At 41.2% G+C, this 24,274-nt stretch overlaps 1 protein-coding gene across 3 annotated transcripts in view; it reads left to right on the top strand.

The window, feature by feature from the left end:
* POC1A (POC1 centriolar protein A) overlaps positions 1-24,274 on the top strand; it is a 60,842-nt gene that overhangs the window by 25,553 nt on the left and 11,015 nt on the right. For 2 of the 3 annotated variants that reach the window (XM_075761906.1, XM_075761907.1), the window contains 3 exons: positions 1,197-1,265; positions 6,254-6,352; positions 22,623-22,763. In XM_075761906.1, coding sequence (XP_075618021.1) covers positions 1,197-1,265; positions 6,254-6,352; positions 22,623-22,763 — 309 coding nt within the window. The remainder of the gene's footprint in view (positions 1-1,196; positions 1,266-6,253; positions 6,353-22,622; positions 22,764-24,274) is intronic. The other variant, XM_075761908.1, reaches the window with a different exon arrangement.

Below are 24,274 nucleotides of genomic sequence, written 5' to 3'. Positions count from 1 at the left end.
CCTGTGTTGACTTTCCAAAGAGAATAGCTGCCTTCTGCAAAACTCTTGATGGTACTACAGAATACAGTAAATAGAAGCTAATGTGCAAATACAGTATGTTCCAACTTGCTCCTCAGGTGGCAGCCTTGGCTTTTTCTTCCTCCTGTGCTGAAAACTTTATGGCCTTCTTGACTGCCGAGTCTCAAATAAAATGAGTAATTGGATTCTGCTCTGAATACCAAATCTTATATGTTCAGTTATTCTGCTTGTACAGATTTCTTGACTTAAATTGCTTCTAACTTTGGCCAAATTAATTGGTGCAAATTAATTGCTTTGGTTGATAACTGGTCAAGCATGTTTTGAAGTTATGTCATGGTGGAATGAGCAAGAGCTTTAAGCCTTGGGTCTTCTGCAGTGAGCGGTCTGTATGGAATATCCTAGAAGTATATAGGAGAGCATGTGATGACTGTAAAAAAAAAAAAAAAAAAAAACCCCACCAAAACCAACAACAAAAAAACTACAAACCCAACCAAACTCCCCTCTCTCCTTCAGACAAAACTGATTGTTTCACTTCTTGCCTGTAGCCCTACCTGTTAGCTATTTTTATCATCAAGCATGTGTTTTCTGCTGTCCCTTAGTGACAGTTACATATTTTCAAAGAAAGGCTGTTGGGAAAGCACACGGAGAGAAGGTGCTATTTTCCATGGTGAATCTGGTGCACACAGTGGTCAGTGAAACTTGCTGTCTTGTGGTGTCAGTGTCTAGAAGATTCTGGGTAATGCTTGAAGTTTTGGCCCCTGGAGTTCCATGTTTATGTGAAAATCTTGGCTTAGCACATCTTCCTGTTGTGGTTCTAGTATTCATGGTGTGAGGAGAGGTTTAGGAAATGTGGATTCTGAGGGCTTGGCAATCAAAGCCTGAAAGGTGGATGCATCACTCCTCAAATTTGTTTTAAAAAAATTTACATTCCTGTCTTAATGCCATGGATATTGAAAAGTCGGTGTCTTAATCTGGGGGCAAAAATGGGGGCAATGGTAAGTGCATGCCAGAGAGCTTAGCGTGTTAATTGTGGCCCACTTACCTGACAGATAAGAACTCTTTAAATTTTGCCTTTAGCCTACTGATGTCAAATGAGAAATACCTTGTAAAGATGTAATGAATGGAGCTTTATAACACTTTCACTTTTTTCTAAATCTATCTTTTAAATCTGTTTGCAGGGACCAGCTACCTGTGTAGCGTTTTCAAGAGCTGGGGACTTATTTGCTTCCGGAGGTTCTGATGAACAGGTACCTGGCTAGTTTAATAGTTCTGTGCTTTGTTGTTACTCTTTTCTTGGCATCTTACTGCTTTCAAAGAGAAAACAAATATTTAAAATAGTGAGAGATATTAAATATAGAGTTTTCTTACTGAGGAAGCACTTCACATAGATTATCTAGGAATGGATATGTACACAAAGGAAATATTGCCCTTGTTATATACCTTTGAGGCACCTGCTGCTGGGGAATTAGATGGGTGTACAAATGGCCATGGTGAGATAGCCTGTGATATTTAAGGTGTGCTGATGGATTGTCTCCTGATCTGCCACTGGCTAGTTCTGAGACACAAGTGTAAGGGCAAGGCAGGCATGCAGAGATGCTTCCTTGGAATACTCTTCCAGGCTCTGCTGGTTTGCAACACTGTATTTCATATTCCTTTAATGCTCTCCTCCTCCCACAGGTCTGTCCTCTCAGTCCTATTTGGCTAAGCCATCTCCACTGACAGATGGTTTTAAGTCTGATTTGGACTTGAATATAGGCTGCTGGCTTCTTTATTAATGGGAGCCTGGTGCAAAGCTGTGCTAATGCTGTAGTTGCACAGCTTTTTGGGTCAGAGTTGGGCTTTTCTCTGCTGACCTTGATATGTACACTAGGATTGAGAGCCTGGGTGTTTTGTACTGCCGGTAAAGGGGTTTTGTGGACGAAGCAGTTGGGGCAGGGGAGTAGATCTCTTCCTTTTACTTCTGGTTCTGAGTTGTGATCTAGATTCACACTTCTTTAAAAGCTACAGGGTTTTGTTTTCTCTTGTCAATGGGGGGGGAAAGCAAAAATATATCCAATATCCTCCAAGCTCAGGAGCGATACATCCCAACAAAGAAGTTGTCAAGCAAAACCTCCAAGAGGCCCCTGTGGATCAACAAGGAGCTCCTGGACAGAGTCAAACAAAAAAAGGAAGCCTACAGATGCTTCCTTCAGAAGCAAGGGCAGGTAGCCTGGGAAGAGTACAGAGAAACTGTCCGAGCAGCCAGGGAGCAGGTTAGGAAAGCCAAAGCCCTGATAGAAATTAGTCTGGCCAGGGATGTCAAGGACAACAAGAAAAGCTCCTATAGATATGTTAGTGATAAAAGGAGGACGAGGGAAAATGTGGGTCCCCTCCGGAATGAAATGGGTGACCTGGTTACCTAGGATATGGAGAAAGCTGAAGTGCTCAATGACTTCTTTGGCTCAGTCTTCACTGGCAAATGCTTGAGCCACATGCCCAGGTCACAGAAGGCAGGGACTGGAAGAATGCAGAACAGCCCACTGTAGGAGAAGATCTGGTTCGAGAATATCTAAGGAACCTGAAGGTGCACAAGTCCATGGGACCTGATGAGTTGCATCCGTGGGTCTTGAGGGAACTGGTGGATGAAGTGGCCAGGCCACTCTCCATCATATTTGAGAAGTCCTGGCAGTCTGGCGAAGTTCCTGCTGACTGGAAGAGGGGGAACATAACCCCCATTTTTAAGAAGGGAAAAAAGGAAGACCCAGGGAACTATAGGCCAGACAGTCTCACCTCTGTGCCTGGCAAGATTATGGAGCAGACTCTCCTGGAGACTGTGCTCAGGCACATGGAAAATAAGGAGGTGATTGGTGACAGCCAACATGGCTTCACTAAGGGCAAATCGTGCCTGACAAACTTGGTGGCCTTCTATGATGGGGTTACAGCACTGGTGGATAAGGGAAGGGCAACTGACGTCATCTACCTGGACTGGTGCAAGGCATTTCACACTGTCCCACATGACATCCTTGTCTCTAAATTGGAGAGACATGGATTCGATTGATGGACCACTTGGGTGGATAAGGAATTGGCTGGATGGTTGCACTCAAAGAGTTGTGGTCAACAGCTCAATGTCCAAGTGGAGAACAGTGACGAGTGGCGTTCCTCAGGGGTCGGGACCAGCGCTATTTAACATCTTTGTCAGCAACATGGACAGTGGGATCGAGTGCACCCTCAGCAAGTTTGCTGACGACACCAAGCTGTGTGGTGTAGTCAACACGCTGGAGGGAAGGGATGCCATCCAGAGGGACCTTGACAGGCTGGAGAGGTGGGCCTGTGCAGACCGCATGGAGTTCAACAAGGCCAAGTGCAACGTCCTGCACGTGGGTCAGCGCGATCCCAAGCACGACTATAGGCTGGGTGAGGAATGGATTGAAAGCAGCCCTCAGGAGAAGGACTCGGGGGTATTGATTGATGAGAAGCTCAACATGAGCTGGCCGTGTGCACTTGCAGCCCAGAAAGCCAGCCGTGTCCTGGGCTGCATCAAAAGAGGTGTGACCAGCAGGTCAAGGGAGGTGATCCTGCCCCTCTGCTCCACTCTGCTGAGGCCCCACCTGGGGTACTGCGTCCAGCTCTGGGGGCCCCAGTACAGGAGAGACATGGAGCTGTTGGAGGGAGTCCAGAGGAGGGCCATAAAGCTAATCAGAGGGATGGAGCACCTCTCCTGTGAGGACAGGCTGAGAGTTGGGGTTGTTCAGCCTGGAGAAAAGGCGGCTCTGGGGAGATCTAATTGCAGCTTACCAGTACCTGAAGGGGACTTACAGGAAAGCTGGAGAGGGGCTGTTTATCAGGGAGTGTAGTGACAGGACAAGGGGGAATGGGTTTAAGCTGAATGAGGGTCGATTTAGATTAGATGTTAGAAAGAAATTCTTTACTGTTAGAGTGGTGAGGTTGGAACAGGTTGCCCAGAGAGGTTGTGGATGCCCCATCCCTGGAAGTGTTTAAGACCAGGTTGGATGAGGCTTTGGGCAACATGGTCTAGTGGAGGGTGTCCCTGGCTGTGGCAGGGGGGTTGGAACTAGATAATCTTTGAGGTCCCTTCCAACCCTAACCATTCTATGATTCGATGTCTGGACCATGCTGAAATGACTTGCTGGATTTTCTATGCAATGTGTGTTTTCAGTTGTATACTATCAAGGAGGAAGGCAGTTCCAGGGTTGTAGCTTGTGAGTTTCATGAGCTGCTGCATTTTAACTCTAACTTGTAGATTTGCTGAGATAAGTGGCATAGCTTGTCATCCTGTCTTTTCAAGGCCACTTTTTATTTAAGGCTTTAAACAGGCTGTTTCGAAGAGATGCATCCAGTTTTTTGTCTTACTGGGGTCACTAGGTTAAGGTTTGCTCTTGAAATGCTTATCTACCACAAGAAATAAATATGCCTTTTTACTGTTTCTTTTTTTCCTTAAAAGCCCTGATGTGGCTGGAAGTTGCCGTTATAGCAATTCTTTGTTCCTTATTTTCAACAGAAAACTTCAGAAATTTTATTTGTCTTCAATTTCTAGGCATAGCCAAGAAGCTGGCTTTATTTGTTTCATTTTTAGCTTAAGAGGATGTATGAGCGTACACTTCTCCATTGTATAAAGTAGATTCCTTCAAAAAGCTTTTGTTTTATCAGCTGCCTCTTTCTTTCCTATGGTTGGGATTTCTTTAAACAAAGTAATGCTCCTTGCAAAGAATCACCTGCTAGTGCTAAACCGAAACACTGAATGGCAGCACCTCCCCAGAAAGGTGCTTTGTAAAGGCCCGTTTATGGTGTGGGGTCATATCACGGACTTCTGTGGCAGCAGTTTCTTCTGTAGCTCAAGAGTGGCTGTTGGCTTTTCTGTACTTAGCTCCTGTGAAGGAACTGCCTCTTTCCTCTTAGATTTGTGCCTGCAAATCCAGGTAGTGCTTCCTTTTGTGCATGGAGAAAGAACTTTAACATATGATATATGTATGTGTTAAAAACAGTCTTAAATTGCTAGTTGCGTGTATATAAGAAGCTTTTTGAGTGGAATGGACCTCACTGAATACTAGTGTTCTGAATCCGAGAAAAATGAGAAGTGATAATAAAGAACATATGTATGGGTCAAAAAGACTATTTTGTGGGGTAATTTAGACATGTGGCCTGTCTAAAATAAAAAATAAAAAAATTGCTGAACTGCAAACAGGCCTGTTGTATGAACCTGCTGTAAAAGAGAGGTGCCGTTTGCACCCCATGCTGCAAATGTATGCCTGTCTTAAAATAGTTAGAGTTGCCCTGCTGAAGATATGGATGGACTTCAACTCAAAGTAGTGGTCTGAGTAAGTATCCTTTTTTCTGTCATCAGTCCTCACTGAGTTGTGTTGCATTGCTCTTAATTCCTGGGTTAGACTGGGTGCTAATGCCCATCTTTGTTGTAATAGCACCTTGGCTAGCAGTGAAGAGACAATCTATACAATGAAGCATCGCTTTTTTCTGTTACACGGTGGAATGGCCTTGTTGGTTAACTGTGCAACTACCAAAAAAACCCCCAAATTTTATTTCACAGAAAGCAGGGATGAAAACTTGTAAGTGAAGAATAAACACTATTTCTGATAACCAAGATGAGCTGTCTTTCAGATTTCTGAAATAGTTGATTGATTGCTCTTAATTTTCTTTTAGACTTAGAGCCACTGCTAAGGATTTTACTCCACAAATTTGCTCTTGATATGTTGAAGTAGTTTATGTGTTAGAGGCCTCTCTTCTCTTCTGGAATAAATAATGCATTATGGAAAGATGATGCCTATAAGTGGGATTTAATTTTAGTGTTTAGCTGATAAACTAGCTCAAGATCTCTGATGCTAGTTTCAAAGTACTAACTCTTCTTTTCCTGTGAATGAATCTAATGATAAACCAGTGACAAATTGTTTGGGGTGTGGCTGATATAGTACTATAATGCTAAGCATGGTATTGTAATATATTTGTGGTTTTAGTGGTGTATTCTGCATGTTGCTTTGAAGTTCTCTAGGTAGGTCTAGTGTCATGATGTTCCTGACACAAATGTTGAAGAGGTCACTTGTCCATTAGGAGCACAGTTATGCTATGTCTGTATTCAGTAGCATATTTACAAATAACATCCTTAATTGAAGGCAAAGCTTTCTTAGGTAAGCTTTGATGTGTATCTGCTGACTCTTTGTGTTGACAAAATTGACCTTTAAGCAAATGTAAATGAAAAAATTTGACAGAGAACTTTCTTTTGCAGGTGATGGTGTGGAAAACTAACTTTGATGCAGCAGATTACGGTGAGGTACTGAAAACACAGAAGTCTGGCACTAGTGTGGATGAGACCCATCATGCTGTGGTAGGTCAGCATACAGAAATGGTGTAGAGTTCCTTTTCAGTACACTTTCTGCAACTTGAAAGCATGTGACTGTTTCAGGCAGTTGAACTATAGAACCATCTTTCCTTGGTATTTGAGCTGTAGGATGTCTGGTTTTAACCAATCTTGTTTGTTTAAGTGTACTTCCTCTATAGGAAAATGATATATAATGATTTTAAAAGGGAAATAAATTTAGTGCATGTATATGTGCATTTTTTTATTAACAGCCTGTATTTAAGGATGTGTGGTAGGCTTGGATGATAATCCACAAAAAAGCATAGACATGAATAACAGCTGAAGTCAGTTTTACTAGCTGATACAAATCCTTTAGGCTGGTGTCAATCCTGAAAATAGATATTGTTCATGGTATCTTTTCATTGACAAAGACAAAAGAAATCTCTGTGTAGACTTCACACATGAAATAGCTGATGTAGTATTATACTGGAGCTTCTTTCTTAAATACTTGGAGACATCAGTTCATGTTGTTGCCTGAACCATGTGTTAAGAGACATCTGAGTTCTGACTATGTATAGTGGATAAATCCACCAAGTATTCAGTATGACTTGCTGATCCAAGTGTAGTACTGATGTTGGGTGTCCATGGTTATTACGAGAGTAACCATTTAAAGTTACTGCCCATATGAGTTAAAAGTTTTGCACATGGTGATGCTTCACTTAAATTTCTGTATTTTGCCTCGTCAATCTTTGGGTATTTTTGATACACTTGAGTGTACCTACAGGATTCTGAAATATGTTATTACTGTAGCTGTGTTTTGGTGCTTCTTGTTCAATGTGAGCTGTAAACTAAAAAGCAGTTTGAACTGTGGAGAGGTTTATGCATGTGTGATGTTGCCTCAGTTGAAAGGTAAGCATCTACTAACATCTGTTGCTCTGTGGCAATGTCTTTAATCTTATCAACTTAAATATTTACTGGGCTACTAAACTTATGTTCTCTCTTAAACATAGTAGCATTTTTATTTAATATGACTTCAGTGCATTGCTGGAGCTGTTGAAATAGTGATAGTATTTTGTGATGGACAAGATTTGAGTCTGCAGCTCTAAACCTGATGCCTTACTATGTGTGCTCTGTAAAGAAAGCAAACACAACCAGAGAATATTAGTGCTAGGTAGTGGGAGAGCATGGTAGGAAGCAATCACAAACAGAAGGAGGAGGTGAAAGTGTTTATTGAGCCTTGGCTGGTTTTAGCCAAAACTGACTTTTCCTTTTCCTCTTCTCCTGTGTGCTAACTCTAAAGTTATGCAGGCTATGAAACTAGCAGTCCAATGACCTCTTTGTTTATTAGCCTATTGAACTGGGCAAACTTTGAACTCTATCTGCTTTAATTTAAGATATTGTGTAGTATAATTCTGGACTGAAATACAGCAGAGACAAAGAAAGTATGGGGGTGAAAAAACACTTTCAGTTCGTAATGTTTCAAGGAATGGCTTAAATATTGTAGACAAGGTGCCTGCCAGTGGGATATTATGGTACAGCTTACCCCATCTGTACTGCTGTTATTACCAGAGCGTATTATCCAGTAGTAATTTAAGGAAAGGAAGTAAATGCCTGAGCTCTTCTGAAACATAGTTCTTTGTTATGGAACCTCTTAGGATATGTTTTGAAGGTAGCTGCTGAACAAAACACCTGAACAGTGACTAACCACCCTGAACATCTGTCCCTCCAACAAAACTATTCTCCTGTGGAAGAGAGTTTACCTGGCAAAACCTCTAATAGGTGCTGCTGGGGTCAACTGTTTGTGTACTGTCGACAGGCAAATCCATGTTGTGTGGTGTTGGTTGACGGGATTGTTCTACTTGTGCTCTGAGCCTATGGGAAACAGGGCACTGCATATTCTTTGAGGTGTAATATATTGGTTTGGACCAGGGCCTGTGTTTTTAGAGGGCAAAGTGAATACATGCCAAGTCAAGTGGAAGAGACATACTTTGGTTTGGGGACCTAAATTACTTCAAAGGAGTATTTTGAACTGCCACTTAAATGCAACCTTTGGCTTGGGCATGCAGCATGGGAGCTGCTGATCCCAGTAGTACTACCTGAATATAAAAAAATGTTGGAAAGCTACTGTGTTATGTGCAACTTATGGAAGATCAAATTGAGTGGTAGTAGGATTCTTCCTTCCTATTTACTCCTTGGGCAAATGTGGTGGTATCTTTTGGTCTGAATAGCGCAATTGATGCTTCCACTAGATCTGCTAGCTATGAGCATGAATAGAGGCTTGTAAATTAAACCTTTGAATGCCTTCAACAGTAAAATTATCCCTGGTTAGAAAGCAGGGGTGAAGGTGGCTGCAATGGAGAGCTTGGGTGCCAGCTGGCACAACTAAGACCAATGTGTTATTCACCTAAGTCTGCTGAAGTTCAACAATGTGATCTCTTTTATGCAGTTAAGAACACTCTTTTGCCTTGAAAGTGAGATGCAGCTCTGTCCTGCTATAAAGGAGTGGAGTTTCAATTTTTGTCTCATGTCACACAGCCTGATCGGTGCTACCAAAGTCAATACAGTCTAAATTTTTTTGGGGGGGTATCAACTGTATCGTGGCTGGCTCTTACAAGAGTAATCATGTAGTGTGCTAGAGCCTATACCTGGTCTCTACTAGGAGCTTGCTACACTTCATGAGAACGGAAATGCAAAAACATGACTAGTACCTCAATATTCTTGTGTATTAGGTTATTAGGAATGCAATGCTTTAACAACTATAACTGCCTTTAATATTAAAGTTAGAAGGGGAAAAATAAAGCAGTCTGAGACCCTGTTTTGAATACCATAGGTTAAGTTTAAATTTAACTTGATACAAAATACTCTTTGCTGTTAAAAAGAAACTGATATGTCTGAAAATGGCTTGGTTTGTTATTTTAAGGAATAAGTATAACCTGAACATGGAAATCTTGGCTCCATAATAACTTGTCCATTCATGGCAGTCTACTGTTTTCTTTCAAGTGAATTTCATGACTTATCTTTTACAAATGTATCATGCTGGGCTCTTTAAGAGCACTGTCACTGCTACATTTACTGAAAGACTTAAATTCACTATATATCCAGTTCCTTCCTGTTTTGAACAAAATGTTGGATTTTTTTAATAATACTTATTTTGGTGGATTTTGTGTAGTTGATCAGTTATTTTCCTGTCAAAATCAGACTTGAAGCTGCCACCTGTAGCTCTTGATTTCATACTGAAGTCACCTTTGTCTTCAATGAAAAGTGAAGCTGCTTCATCTTTCTCTACTGCTGTGTTAGTGTGCCAGGATTCTGTTGCTTGAATAATACTGAGATTTTGCAGATGTTTTGGGTGTAACTACATTTAAACAGGTGTATAGGCTATTATTCAGTTTTGGTACCCCTAGAACACATGAATGCTATTCTTGACACATCTTGAATCTGCTTCCACTCTTTACTTAAGTCAGAGAATATTTTTCCAAGGAGTGCTTATGCTCACATGCATAGATGTATAACTTTTTTTGGTAAGCATTGTGAAAGCACAAATACTAATCAAAACAGTGGCTGTGTAAAAACACTCAGTTAAATATCTGTTTTCTCATGGGGAGAGTCAGACTAACGTGCAAGTGCTAAGAAAGAATAACTGAACAGACATCAAAACTAGTTTGTCATCAAGGTGAATAGGAAGAAAAAAGAATCCTAAATAACCTGTGGGATGAGACGTATGAAACACTGTCAAGGTTGGTGAGCTTGAAAACGAACTTGCTCTAAAACAATTTTCCCTTCCATAGGCAGAGGGAGACTGGAACCTTTAGAAGATGCTGGTTTCTCAGGCAGTTGGTTAAAGTTCATTATGAATCAGGGTGTTCGGCTTGTTTCCAACATTAGGCATGAACTTCAAAGTTGCTCTGCCCACCTGTTTGTGTTTTCTGTAAATATATGAGGCTTGGGAGATGCAGCTTGCTTTGGAAGTATAACACTGCTCCATGCAAGGACTAATGCAAACAAGAGAAGCTCATGATGAGCAGGAAATGCAGTCATGACTGGTGTAAAAGTATAGACATGAAAGCATGATAAAGAAAACGCTAAAGCATTTTGAAGTGAATTATAAATATTTGTTAGTGTAGATGTGAGACTTTAAATGTTAGATCAGAATTACAGTAGCTCTGAAATAAATGCTTACTCTTAAATAATAAGCTAATGATTGTTGCTATTAAGTGTTGCATAGTTGCCTTGAAAACTGAAGTTAAGGGCAAGCACTCATGCTGTGTGAAGGTGATGGGAAGAAACGAGGCTTTATAGTCCTGTGTCCTGATCCTATAAGCATTTGTGTTTTACTTTGATCTAGAATCTAAGGGGAGTAAATTCATGCTTTAAGCTGCTGTATGGAGTGGTGAGGACCTAAAGGAAAGTCAGAATAAAAGGTATGGATTTTGCATGTGATTTTCATAAATATGGGCTCTTATGCTTGTCCTGGGGTCAGTAACTAAGCATAAGGGTCTACCTCTATGAAGAGTTGTGTAGGATCAGATCAAAGGACATGTTCACTGATCTGACATGTTGTGAAAACATTCATGATATGATTTGTTCTTTCCGGAGAGGGCTGATAATGTGTTTTATTGTGGGGGTTTGGTAGTGTTTTGGTTTTTTCCAAAATACAAGGAAAGCTTCATACATGTGGTTCCAGCTGACATAATGAAGCAAGTGTTCTTGTATACTTATGTGACAGATTTGCTGCTATTGTTGACTAATTCCAAGACAGCTATGTATGGTCAAGTGTTATGAGCAAATGCTGAACAGATGATGTAACATGGACAGTTAGAAAGTGCTTGGGTGTTTAGATAAACTTGTACACTGAAAATTATGAATAAAAACATTGTAGTATAAACTAAGTTGGTAAACAGTTTTTCATCCAATATTACGGTTTTCTAAAGAAAAATACTATAACTTTCTAAAGAAAAATACTTTAAAACATGTTTGTGTTGCAGAACCTCAAAGGCAGAGCTATCTTGAACAGGGGAGTGGGAGCTTCAGATGTCCAAAAGGCAGTGAAGTGCACAGTATGCAAGGGTTGGGTGTAGCCTTTTCATCTCAAACTGTGGGTGTCCTGGCAAGAGAAGTGTAGGTACAGCAGCACATAAGCTTATGGGTGATGGGGAAGTGTTTCTTTTGCTACTGCAGTTGTGAATTCTGCAACCATGTAACTTAAATAGATACAGTTCAGTTTTCAGCTCCTGGTAGTACTCTGAGAGACCTGCTCATGTGAGTGAATGTGCAGACAGACTCAAAAGCAGGTAATCCCTTAGTAGGGCAATTTGGGAGACATGGGCACAGATGCAGAGTTGTCTTCTGTTGCTCTCCTTGCCAAGAAGTCTTTCTGCTCTTTTGAAATTCAAGAGCACAAATGTTTTAAATATCTTTAGCTCCTTTGAAGTTAAGTGGTACTCAGTTGTGGAGCTACCAAATTTGAAAGCTAATGACATAGCAGACTTCAGAGTGAAGCTTGGAAAGAGCAGCACTTGAGCAGAAAAGATGTTTAAAAAAAGTAGCCCATGACTCTTCAATGCTTTTTCAATTAAGACAGGCATTTAGGCCTCTTTCTAGATTTAACATTTTCTCCAGGCATTGGACTATGCTTATTCCTTCAATGGCAATTTCTCCAAAATAGTTCTGTTAAATAGGATTGGAGACTAATTCCAAGAAATATGATCTGATCATAAAGTTGTCTGAGGCCTATAACTGAATGTCCAAAGCTGCCTCCACCTCTCTCCTTTGCTGGTTCTGTTTTGTGTTTGGTGACCTTGGGTGCCTCCTGTGCTCAGCCCATGGTCTCCATGCTGACTGCAGCAGTTCATTCTGTCAACCACTTGTTCCTGGTGTAAATAAATTCCTCCTGAGTTACTCATAGGCCAGATGTGCCTTTTCTTTTTTGACCTTTTGACTTCCAAATTGGTAACTATCGCTAATTTTGGCATCTGTTAATACTTATGAATACTTCTGTACACTTTTTCTTTTTTTTTGCTTGCTGTGAAATCCCCTCCTGGGGAGCAGTTTCATTGCATAGAGCTGCAACTCTTTGCAACTGAATGTGAATGTGTTGTCATTTGCACCTCCTCCACCCCTTCTATTTATTTATTTTTAAGCATTGTAAGGGAGGAATCTTGTAGTCAACAGCAGGGGATCCAGCCTTCAGTCTTCAGGATAAATGTGGTCTGCAGAATGATTATTTCTTCTGACCTGCTTGTCACTTTATTTTTTCTGAGGGTGCGTTCCCACTCCAGGAACCTTTAGTCTGGTATATGATTGTCTTCCTCTTGGAATAGGTTTATTATCTTTATTTAAGATTATTTACTTAAAAGAACAACAGTGTGATGAGTGCTCAAGATGTTTTCACTGTTCTCTACCCTGCTTGGCTGTCCGAGCAGAAGCTTCATAGGGATAGGCAGGAATCTTACTATGACTGGTCACAGGGCGCTCAGTAGCTTTTCCCCACATCCTTCACAAGCAGTGCAGTTGCAGATGGTTACTCATAACTGCCTAACCTTCACTCTCCTTTCATTGAAGGAAGCCTGCTCATGTAAGCCTATTGCAACATGTGTTGTAATTTTTTTGCAAGGAAATAGAGGTTCAACAGGAACAGAGAAAAAGGCTTCTCCTTTCCTCTCTCTCCCTTGTGGTGTGGACAAAGCTGGGTCTCTACTTTGGCCTGTGCCTGAAGAGGCTGTGCTTGTAAACCTTGTGAGAGCCAGAATGTCCTTTCCTTTCATTGCTCACATCTTCCTTTTAGCAAGAGCAGTTAGTGGTTCTTTCTGTGCAAGAAGTATGCTCCCATGGTGTCTTCCACTAATCATGCTGGAAATGAGTTAGAGCGGGCTGGACTCCAGACACTTAGTTGACCAAGGGAGCTGTCATGGTGAGCAAGCCTAGCTAGCTGAAAATGCTTGCTTGATCTTTTCCTGCCTGGTTCAGCATCCTCAGACTCTGGGAAAAGAATAATGCTTCCCATTGTGGTGGTATGGTTAGTGGGAACTATGGCTAATGTGGGCCAGAAGGAACACACTGCCCACTCATTTATAAGCACATGTTCCTCTTAACAAAAGAGATGGCAACTTGGTCTTATGCTGTGTGTTTACAGGCCTACCTGAACTCCTTCATTGTGATACAGATAACCTGGTTCCAGCCCAGAACATCAGGCAGGCAGGAAGGCATCAGTGTTGTGTTATCTGTATTGTGGGTAGCCCCTGAGGGAGTAACCTCTCAGTTTCATCGTTGAAAAGGATGGATCCCACTAAGCTCTAGAGTCTGGCTCTAATTCATTGGAGAATAAAGTCTAGCAACAGTGCCAGGTTTCTTTGTATCAGGAACCCTGGGTTTATCTGGGAAGAATTGGATAGCTGTATCAGTTGACTGTGCTCCTTGTGGGGCCTCACTGGATCTCACTGATTTTCTGCATCTTAATTTTTGACTGTGAGGCTGCATCAGAGCAAAACAAAGAGTTTTCTCTCACTCCACTAAATGAGTGTCTACCTCACAATCAGTTAACAGTGGAGCTTCTTTCTGGAAGATGTCCAAGAAGCCTCTGTTAATGGCTAGCCCTCTAATACTCTCAGCTCGTTGTTGTTTTTGTGTGAAACTGAATTCTTCACAAGCTAATGGGTTTTGCCCCTATGTTGTTGCTCTTTCCTGTGCAACTTTTGGGTTTGCTTTTTCTCTTGGTCTGGTCAATGTAAGGAGAGAAGGCTGTGCATGACAAACAAATACTTATGTCCTCTCTGATTTTGTGTGTTAATGTTTTTACACATTGTTGCAGTCTGTTTATCAGTTTAAGTCTTATCTTGATGAGGAACTTGAGAGGAAAAGGTAGAGCATAGGTGCCCTCAGCTTGGCTTTCCAAATGACTCCAACAACCTGCAATAGCTTTGCCCGTTAGTGGATGGGAGCAGCCACACTGCTACAGCTGGTTTCCCTTGTGTTCTGGTTTGACAAGATTTTTTTTGCAGAAATAAGAATTGGCTTTTAATTTCTGTCATCTTACAGCAAATAGATTTGTTCTTTAAGGCTCTGGAATAATAAGGCAAGTCCCGACAAGTCGTCATTGGTCAGAATAAAAATTGCCTTTTAAGTTCAGCATCTCAGGCTAATTAATGTAAATTCACCCACTTAGGCTGCTGTTGTATGTGGCTTGTTTTACTGCTTGACTCATAATTCAAAGAGAAGAGACAGAGGCAAGATTTATATTTTTTTCCCAAGCTGCTATTTTGTGTCAGCTTTGAGATGGATGAGGATGGCTCAAGCTTTAAAAGTTTTTAAGATCTCAGACTTCTCTGCTAAGATCCAAACTTGAAGCAAGAGTAATAACAATGGGCATGTTATGCGGACAAATATATATTTACATATGTAACATGCATTATTTATACATAAGTAACTTACATAGGCATGTGCATGATAGGTATGTTATATAGCATACACATACTTCATTAGGAGGAGGCAAATGAGTCTGACAAAGAAAATGAGCTGTTGTGCACACTTCAAGATCACTGTGTGTGTTTTACTTCCTGCTTTGGACCAAGGCTGTTGCTTTTGGTGTAAAAGAGCTTGTAGCTGGCTAACCCAAGGCTGAGGATAAACACTTTGTTTCAGTGTTTGGCTGCTTTTTCTTTGGAGCTTTTCCCAAGAGTGATCTTAAATGGGGCCAGGGAACAGTACTTCAATTCTTGGTGAAATTTCTTACCAATGGTTCTCATATTTATCTTTTTGTTCTCCTAGCAGCTTGTTTCCACACAGAACTGTTCCTTTTGGGATTTTTGGTGCTGTTATTCTCCAGAACAGTGTTAGGATAGCCAGTTGAGCATCACCTGTACAACAAAGCTTAATTATTCCATATTCCATTTATTCCACCAAATTCTGGAAGACCTCTTCATATCTCCTAAGAAAACACTAGGACTGATGGGAGGGGATAATTGTTTCAGGGAGGTAAAATGCCTAGGCAAAGTAGGAAAAGATAAATCTGAAGTGTTGAAGGGCTACCCTTAGCTTTTCCTTCTCAATAAATACAGGGTTGCTTTATTTTTTTAAACAGCTGGTAGTCATTAAGTTTCACCTGTCCATGCACTCTTCCACTGGGCTTTCAATGTCTGGCATCGCTGTTCCCCACTTTCACCCACCACAAATGCTATTTGTGCTTTTGGGCAAGTTTTGGGTATATTACATTTCCATTCTTTAATATTTACACAGGGCTTTTTAGCTATTCAAAATGTGACTCAAATTGGAAAGGAGCTGACTATTGAAGATTGGTTCCTGTTATTTTAGCATCTTTCCTTAGTAAGACTGTGAATTAATGCAGTATTGCATCAATTGCTGTCATTTGGAAACTCTGGCTTTGGTAGAGGTGTATTCCTTACTGGTTTTGGGTTGTGGCAATCCCCTTTGCCAGAGCTTATCAGGACCTGTGATTTCTATTCCTTCCAGTACCATATACGCTCCTCCTTGGAAATCAGTGTGGGGATCTACTTACTTTCAACTTTTTGTATAAAAATGAAGATCACATAGCACAAAAACCCATGAGCCTGGTCTCAGCTGGCACGCAACCAGTTGATGCCATGGTATATACAGTGGTGCTCAGTATAAACCAACTGAAAAGCATGGACAGCATGCAGCTTGGATGCTTTTAGCAGTCCACATAAATGCTTGTTACCTGAAGTAACCTTGAAAACCATGATACTGATGTCTGTCTTGGTTTAAAAGTGGCACTTACAGACTATGGAGGTAGGTTAAGTGGACCAACAGACAGTGAACCAAACAGTGAGGTCACTGAAACATGGGAGGGGACCAGCTTTTCCCATCTGGCAGGCAGGAGCAGGGTGAGGTCCTGCTCTTGGCCGGAGGCTGCCAAACAACATCACTTGCAGAGATGGGAACCTAGCGTTTCTGTAAGCAAATGCAAATTTCAGTCTAAGTGCAGTCTTCTGTGTATGGATAGGCTGGTTTCATGCATGTTGGGGTACTGCAGCTGGCCACTATTTGTTACCCCTCTTTCCTTCTTGGCAGCTGGGTCAGTCGAGCTGGATGGTACGATGCTGCTTCACTTAAATTATACAAACCTTACTCCATCCGCTGGCCTCTGCCAGTGGTTCACTTAGGCTTTGGCACAAGAGTTCCTTGGGATTTAAAGGAGTTTGAGATGTACCTATTAACTCTACTTCTTAGAGTTATCACAGACTTAATATTTATTGGTCTATGGCAAAACTGACCATTACTGTAGAGGTGCCAAGTTTGAATGTTTTAACTTGGTATTTTTAGTAGCACCAACAGGGAGCAGGGTTCTGTCTGGATTTTTTCTGGCCTCTTGCTTATCTAACCCAACTTACCTTTTGGTGTGAAGCAGAAATGCAAACAAAAGGGAAGCAATGTTCTTTTCACCTGCCTTCTCTTTTTCTCCTCCTCCCTTTCAAATCCTCTTTTGTTACCACAACTTGAATCCTGAAATAAGAGGTGAGCAGGGATGAATGGTCCTATAAATTGTTTCACAAAACTAATTAAACTTATATTCTAGTTGTTACCCTATACTTGTCTGGACAGTAGATGTGGAGTAATGCAAGTCTTGAAGAATGTGATTGCTCCAGAAATTTCAGTGCTGCTTTGAAGAGGCGATGCTTTTCCAGTCTAGAGAAATGAGCTTGTGCTTGCAGAGCTGTATTCAGACAATGATTGTACGTAGCAGGGAGAAATGAGGTTACCTCACAGTTTTTAATGAATCTTCCAATCTAGCATGGTGTACTCCATCTGACCTTCCTGTGGAGCTTACCTTGCAGCTAACATGCTTCCACTGGATGTCACTGTTGCTCTCTGAGAACACATTTAAAATACCACTTTACCTGTGGTGAAAATGAGTCCTTGAAATAGAAGACTTTTAATGGTATTTCTTTCTCGTTTGGATTAGTAGAGTTGGAGTCCAAATAAACAGTGTACACCGCCTTTGGGAGTTTTCTGCTCCTCTGTTTCTAGGGGAATTTTATCAGCTAAGATAGTGAATTTAATTGCACTTACTGAATTTTAATACATTGTATTGAATGCATTGGATGTATGCGTTGCTTAAAGGGAATGCTATTTTTCTAGATGCTTGAAAATTAATTCTTGTTAATGTCATTTTCTCTTTAAAACAACAAAGAAACAGAAAACCCAAAACCAGTAGATACACTGTAGAAATTGATTTAAAGGGACTTAAAGGTAGAGCTGAACCTACCTCCCTCACACCACTCAGTTCCTCCCTTCTAGTGGAGAGGGTTGAAGAGAAGGAAAAATAAATATTTCTTCTAGATTGAATTATAAGAATCCTACCTCTTACTAGTAGGTAAAAAATTCAGGTAGGCAGTTATCCTGTCAATATGTCTTTTAAACATCACCATTTAGAAAGCAAAATGGCATTTTTTAAATTGTTCCTTGCAGTTTTACCAGGGATGTACATGTATTGTGTAGTTAATACTTGCCCCCCACCCCGATCAGCACTGTAATAGCTGGCCAGAATGCTGTTTAGCCAGAAAAATTTTTGTAAGAGGCTCAGTAAGAGACCTCTGGAATGAAGGCTGATTAATTCTCCCCTTCCCCCAAGTAGTTGCACTGTGCTGTCTTTAAGTGGCTGCTATAAATAAATCACTTCTGTTTTCCCTTTGTCACTGAGAGCTGTATTGTATTCTGGAACTACTTGTCTATTCTTCCTTTAATGCTCAGCTGCTTCTTGCTATACTTCCAGTGCTTAATAAGCAGATGTTGTAATAAGATACTGGCAAATACATTTGTTCGGTTGTGCTGAGTAAATTGTGCACTCGAACTCTGACTGAAATAAATTCAGCCTCTGCAGCAGTGTCATTGTTTCTGGTGCCTGTCCCCAGAATTCAGCTGGCACTTTACCTTGCAGGTAAGTCAAATGGGAGCACATGATGCTCATCAGTACTGAGACTGTCACAAAGCCAGTGCATATTTCAGGGCTTTTTCTATGTTTTTGCAATGCTTTTTAAAATCTGTTAGAATTTAAATCACTAGTGGCTGGCTCACCATGTGATACAGATTGCTGTTAGGAGAAGGGTAGCTGTAGTTTGGTCTGTGAGGGCTTTCTTGTTTGTTCTTATGGACAGTAGCAGGGATGACTTAATCTTCTCTTACAAAACTTGAAAAGGTTTCAATCTGGGGGCAATTCAGTTCTCCCTCACTTAGATGCACGTTTCCTTTCCTGGCCATTAAGGTAGTGCTAAGTACAACTTGTAATCTGGCTGTTAAGAGAAAGTTTCCAAACATTTCCCTCTCTTGTTAAAAGGTAGAAGGCAAAGCTTCCCCTGAAGGACCAAAGCTGTACTAATGGGTAGTGGTGGCCTTACTGCCTTTATAACCCATCTTGAACTGGTGTCACTGCTGTACTTGAACTGACAGAAGTGCAGGTGGGTGCCTATGGCAGACAACCTGTCCCTCTGAGCATTGCACTCTTTGCAATTTCTTTAATGAAGAGTGCGTTTGAGCTCATTAATTTTAGAAAGCTGCCAGACATTTAATGTGAAACAAAATTCTGGCTGTCCATTTGGATGTAGGATACTTGTAAAATGTCCTAGCATCTGCCCTGTGAAGTTCTAGTTGTGTTTCCTTAGCAGGCAAAGCTTTCCTTGACTGTAACAAAACCCCAAAAACCCAAACAAAACCCCCACAACAAACCACACCCAAAACAAACAACCACCAATCAAAAAAACCCCACAAAAAACCATCACCCAAAAAACCCACATGACTTTGGATTAAACCCTCCCCCTGTTTTTCTCCTTGATGCCATGGTAGGAAGACCATCTATCACTTTTCCCCTCTGTTCAGAAGACTTGTGTTAGCTGGTAGCAGAGGGACATGCTTTGGGTAGTGTCAATACAAATATTCCTATTCAGGCTCCTCAGCCTCTTGAAGTGAGTTGAAATTAGTGAATCTGATCCAGTGGATGCAACTGCTGTGCTTTAACCTGTGTGAAGGAAAGTGCTGTGCCTTTGAGATGCAGCAGTGTGCATGTGCGCGTTGAGTTAGCCATCGGCCCACCCTTTGCTTTTGTCCTTCTGCGGTTCTGTGCATTGTGGGCTGTGTTTACAGCTTGCAGTGTCTTGTGGGCATTTTCAGTGAGCTGCACCTTGTGCTGGACATGTCTGTGGTGAGCAAATCCAGGCTTAACCCTTGTTGAATGCTGTATGTAGGGCTCCTCTGAGAAACCTACCTGGATGGGTCTCAGACTTTGGATTGCAGCTTGATGCCGTTGGAGCGTGTGGGATGAGTAAGAAGCTAGAGCAAACTGACTTCAGCTTCTCTGCCTGACTGTCTGTGGGCAGCGATTCAAAGTGCTGTCTGTAGGTGTGGGTGTTGGATACTTGGTTCTTGCACCTGCTGTGGCAGGGTAGGCTAGGTAGGATGTGCTTGGTCCTAGAACTGAATATTCAAAGACCTTGGTCAGTTGAAAGCCTCTCTTTTAGAAGTCAAACCCCATGACACATTGACATAGTTTTTATTTTCTGGCTGGATGTGTTCCTAGTTTAGATAGATGAACTTCATTGCTGAAGGCACTAGCTACAGGTTATCTTCTTGACGATGGGCGGTAAGGAACCTTTCAGACACTGTGGTGTCTGAAATGGGACAGTGTGCCATATTGTCATGATTCTATTTTTAAATGTAGGTATACTTCTATTCTTGGGGATGTTGCCACTGTTCAGAGTGCCTTCAGGAGCCGGCATGGGCTTTGTGGAGGTGGCTTGCTTGGCTTTTCATGGAGGTGGTACATAGCCTGGGAGCTGATCAGCAGACTGTGGCATCTGTGACAAACAGCTGCTGCTGCCTTGGCTTCAACTTGACATAATGAGGGACCATCCAATCTCTAAAGCATCAGGTGTGGGAACATCTATGCAGTATTGCCCTTGCAAATATGCCAGACTCTTAAACTTTGTGGACTGTAGCAAAGAGAGTATCAACTCCGAGTTCAACCTAGCAGCTTTTTATGAGAAGCTGTCTGACATATTTTCTCCCTCTATCTTTATGGCATATGTTGGTACAGTCATTTTTCTGCTTCTGTGAGTCAGCTTGTTCTAATGGGTTTTGAAGTGGATAGCTTATCATCATTTGAGGTTTTTAAGTGCAGGTTGTATACAGTGTTAGCTCACTCAGATTTCTGCTGTGCCATGATTGACTGTCCTAAAGTTACATCATCAAAATAGGATAGTCAGCCTTAAAATAATAAGAAAACATGGGGGTTTTTTAATGTTAATTACCTATTGAAAAGCAGTGTTTTGTTTTTTTGTTTTTATTTTTAAATTCAAATGGAAAGTAGCAGCTTTGTAAGGCTGGCTTTATCTCATCTTTGTAGTATTTTAGTTGATTAAATCAATGCATTGGTGAGCAATGTGTGGCTCATGAGCTACCTGCAGCACAGGAGTAGTTTGTGGCTCCTGTGCCGAGGCTGTGCAGTGTGACCTGTAGTGTGGGCTGTGTTGGCCAAAGGCCTGTAGATAATTCAAATTATCCAAGCAAGTGGGAGGAAGCAAATTAGTGGAGGCTGGTGTGGTGTGGCTGTTACCACCTGATACCCAGCTGTGTCCCAAGCCTGTGGTGTAGCACAGTGATGCCTGTGGATTGGTTGTTTTAAGTAGCCTTTCAACTTCTCCCTTCCTTTCCTGTTCCTTATGCAAAACTGGTCTTGCAATGCTTGGCTGTGAGGCAAGCTGTTCTCCTGTCAAAGCCCACTATTGCTGTGGCCTCTTTTCTTTTTTTTCCCCTGTGTGGGGCCCCCCCCAGCTTCCCTATGTAGTCATGTTTCTGTTCTTTGCAGTGTTTATTGCTTATTTTGCCTAACTGTTGGGCTCGACCTCAGCCTTGGGAGCCTTTCTGTGGCTTAAATCAGTGACTCCCAGCAGCACAAGTGGTTTTTGAACATACTTATTTTTTAAATATATATATTGTGTATGTATACGTATGTGTGTACATATCTTCATAAGACTAAACAGTTCTGGGTTTAAAGTTATATGAGCTGATCTAAGCTCTTGTTGCAGCTTAGTTGCACATCCTCATGCACCTGGCATCAAATATGGAGATGAGCAGCGTTGAGGAGAAATGCATGCATAGTAGTGCGTGTGAGAGAAGAGATGGAAGCAACTCTTCATTTCTTGCTTAGAAAAAGTACATGTGAGAGAACTTAGAGACTATTTTTCAGTCTGTAAGAATTCCTTGCTGCTTTGTTGATTTGCAAGCTTCAGTCATTTATGTGAGTAATAAGTGCATGGGATGGAGCTGCACCAGGCATCAGGCCATGGAGAACTAAATTTTCAGTGCTGTGATCTTGGTTTTAGATTCAAATCTTGTCTGTTAGTGTAAATTGAGAAAGTTAAGTCTCCAATTGCTTAATCAGTTGGCTACCTTTAGTTAGACTTCTCTAAACTTCTACTGGTGGTAATGCAGATAAATAATGCAAATAGGGTTTGTTCTAGAAGAAAGATACCATTTTGAAAGAGAAAGAAATAAGAGTAAGTTCTCTAGTAGAGATCTGTTTGTGCTTTTGAAACTTAATTTATTCTGAATGAAATATTTAAGCTTGCATAACTAAACCAGTTGAAATTAAAACTTCAAAGTAAACTTGTTCTTAACCTCATTGGGGAGAGAAAACCAGTTCAAGATATAAACAATATTAAAATGACTAAATCAAAACTGTCTGTTTTAATGCATATTGGAACATCTTGCTTTTGCTGAACTTAACTACAGTACTACATCCTTACCTTCTTACAACTTCCAAACACAGACAGAGGCTTTTACTGCACTGAAATAGTGAAATAATTGAACTCCTCTCAGGGTAGCTTGCTTAATTCTTGTAATTTGGGTGTAGTACTTCCATATGGCTCCAGTAAGTCTTCGTTTACCTGTAGAGTCTGTGTCTGTGTACCACGTGAGCATGGCCAGAGGTCTTTGCACATATAAAACTTGAATCTTGCAGGTTTGCTTCAAGACTGGTTTTTTTTTTTTAAACCTTCATCAGGAAAAGCAAACCTTAGATAAACATGCACACACACTCCCTCCAAGAAAACAACAAAAAACCTCTCCACCTGGGGAAGGCAGACAAGTCTGCAGCAACTTTTCCTTTTCCAGCTGTAGCAAGAACAAACAATTCCTCTTCTCCTGTGCCCATTTTTAATAGCATAGACTGTCTCAACACAAACTGTTCTTTACTGTTTACCCTCCATGAAACAGAAATCCTTCTCCAGTTGTTTGCATTGCAATAGCACATTATGTCTGTTTATTTTTCTAGCAATCAGAAATGGATTGTGGTGTTCATCTTAAGAAAACAAAAACTCGAGATTCTGGTAGGAACCATGAGCAGCAAGAGGAGGAGGCCAGTCTTGCAAACACCTTGGAGCATATTATGGCACAGCTGGATGTTCTGACTCAGGTATGGCTTGCTCTTTAATTTTGTAATGAAAAAGGTACCTCTGACTAGAAGAATTGAGAATATTTTGCAATAGTTTCATAGAATAAAAGTGTGGCTAGCTCAAAACCCCTCTGCTTTTCAGTAGCTTTTTGATAAATCTGTCTTCATCTGTTAGTCATCTTATCTCTGTCAGTTCGCTTGCATTGAGTTCCAGCTTAGGCCCCACTCTTCCCCTAATTCCTTTATGCTGTGGTGTAGCAGAGCATTACTTGAGCCGGCTCTGGTACCCTGAGCTGTTAGCAAAGGTTTATCTAAGGTGATGCCTAAAGGAGTGGTTGGCATTAGGACTCTGCTTTAGTGAATAATCTATGTCTCTCTTCCCTCCCCCTATTATATACCGCAGTCTATAGGTAAACTCTGTTCAGATCCCACTCCTTTCCCCCACCCAACATTCACCTACACAGTCCAATTTCTGCAGTATTCTCCTCCTGTCGACAAGTCTGGGCCTTTCTGTGCCTCTTCTCTGAAGCATGCTTCTCACCCACAGCTAGCAAACAACTAATCCCTTGCTAAAGCATTAACATACAGTTCTTCCTCAGAGTCGCTAAGTAATTTTTGAACAGTACCAGCCGTTAATGGTGATCATCACAGTGTGCGCTTATTCAGTAAGAATTTGGGGATAGAGCTGGGGGTTTTTTGTTTAACTGAACAGCTGCTCAGTTGTCCTGTTAAGAAATATCACTTCCCATCATTGCCTGGGGCTGAATTTCATGGTGTATTTTTTGAGGTATGTGAGCAGCAGGGAGAAAGCATGGGATAGTAAACATAGGTGATCTCCTGTAGATGAGAGTATGGTTGTAGGATTGAAAAATATCTGTGTGGGAGGGTTTTTCTGTGAGTTTGAGTGTTTCTGGGGAAGAACAAGCAGGTCTTTAACACTTGGTATTGAACATACTGATTACTAGTCCAAGTTTGTTCTCTGCTCTTGAGAAGAAACACTTGTCAAAAAGTGTAAGATGTTGGGTTGCAAGGCCCATTAGGAGATTGAAGTAGGGCTAATTTAGGGATAAAAAGCATTCCAGGACTACCAACAGCCTTAAATAGTGTAGGGTGAAAACCAAAAGCTATTTAAGTTTGGCAGAAATGCAAGAAAGTACTTTTTCCTGTGATGTCTAAAACGCTGAACACTGGAGGGGAGGAAGAAATCTTGTATGACGTAGGGCTCTTATGCTTGTGAGTGAAATGCAACCCAGCATACACACAAAATATTTTGTTACTGGTTTTATGTCTCCCTAGTAAGCTTGGAATGTGATCTTTATCTCTCATTACATAAATCAGATCCACACTTCTGATGATGGACATGTAATGGCTCCTTTTCAACTTCATAGGTGTTTAGAGGAGGCAAATATTGCAGTAAACAGTATGTGTGGGATTTAAACTAGATATAAGCAATGCAGACATCTCTCTCGAAGATATTGTGTAACCGAAGAAATTTCCAAATGTTGTTTTAAACCTAGCAGAAAGAGAATCTG

Source organism: Balearica regulorum, chromosome 10 (assembly GCF_011004875.1).
Source record: "Balearica regulorum gibbericeps isolate bBalReg1 chromosome 10, bBalReg1.pri, whole genome shotgun sequence".
Lineage (NCBI taxonomy): Eukaryota > Metazoa > Chordata > Aves > Gruiformes > Gruidae > Balearica > Balearica regulorum.
This window is presented reverse-complemented; position numbering and strand designations above follow the sequence as displayed.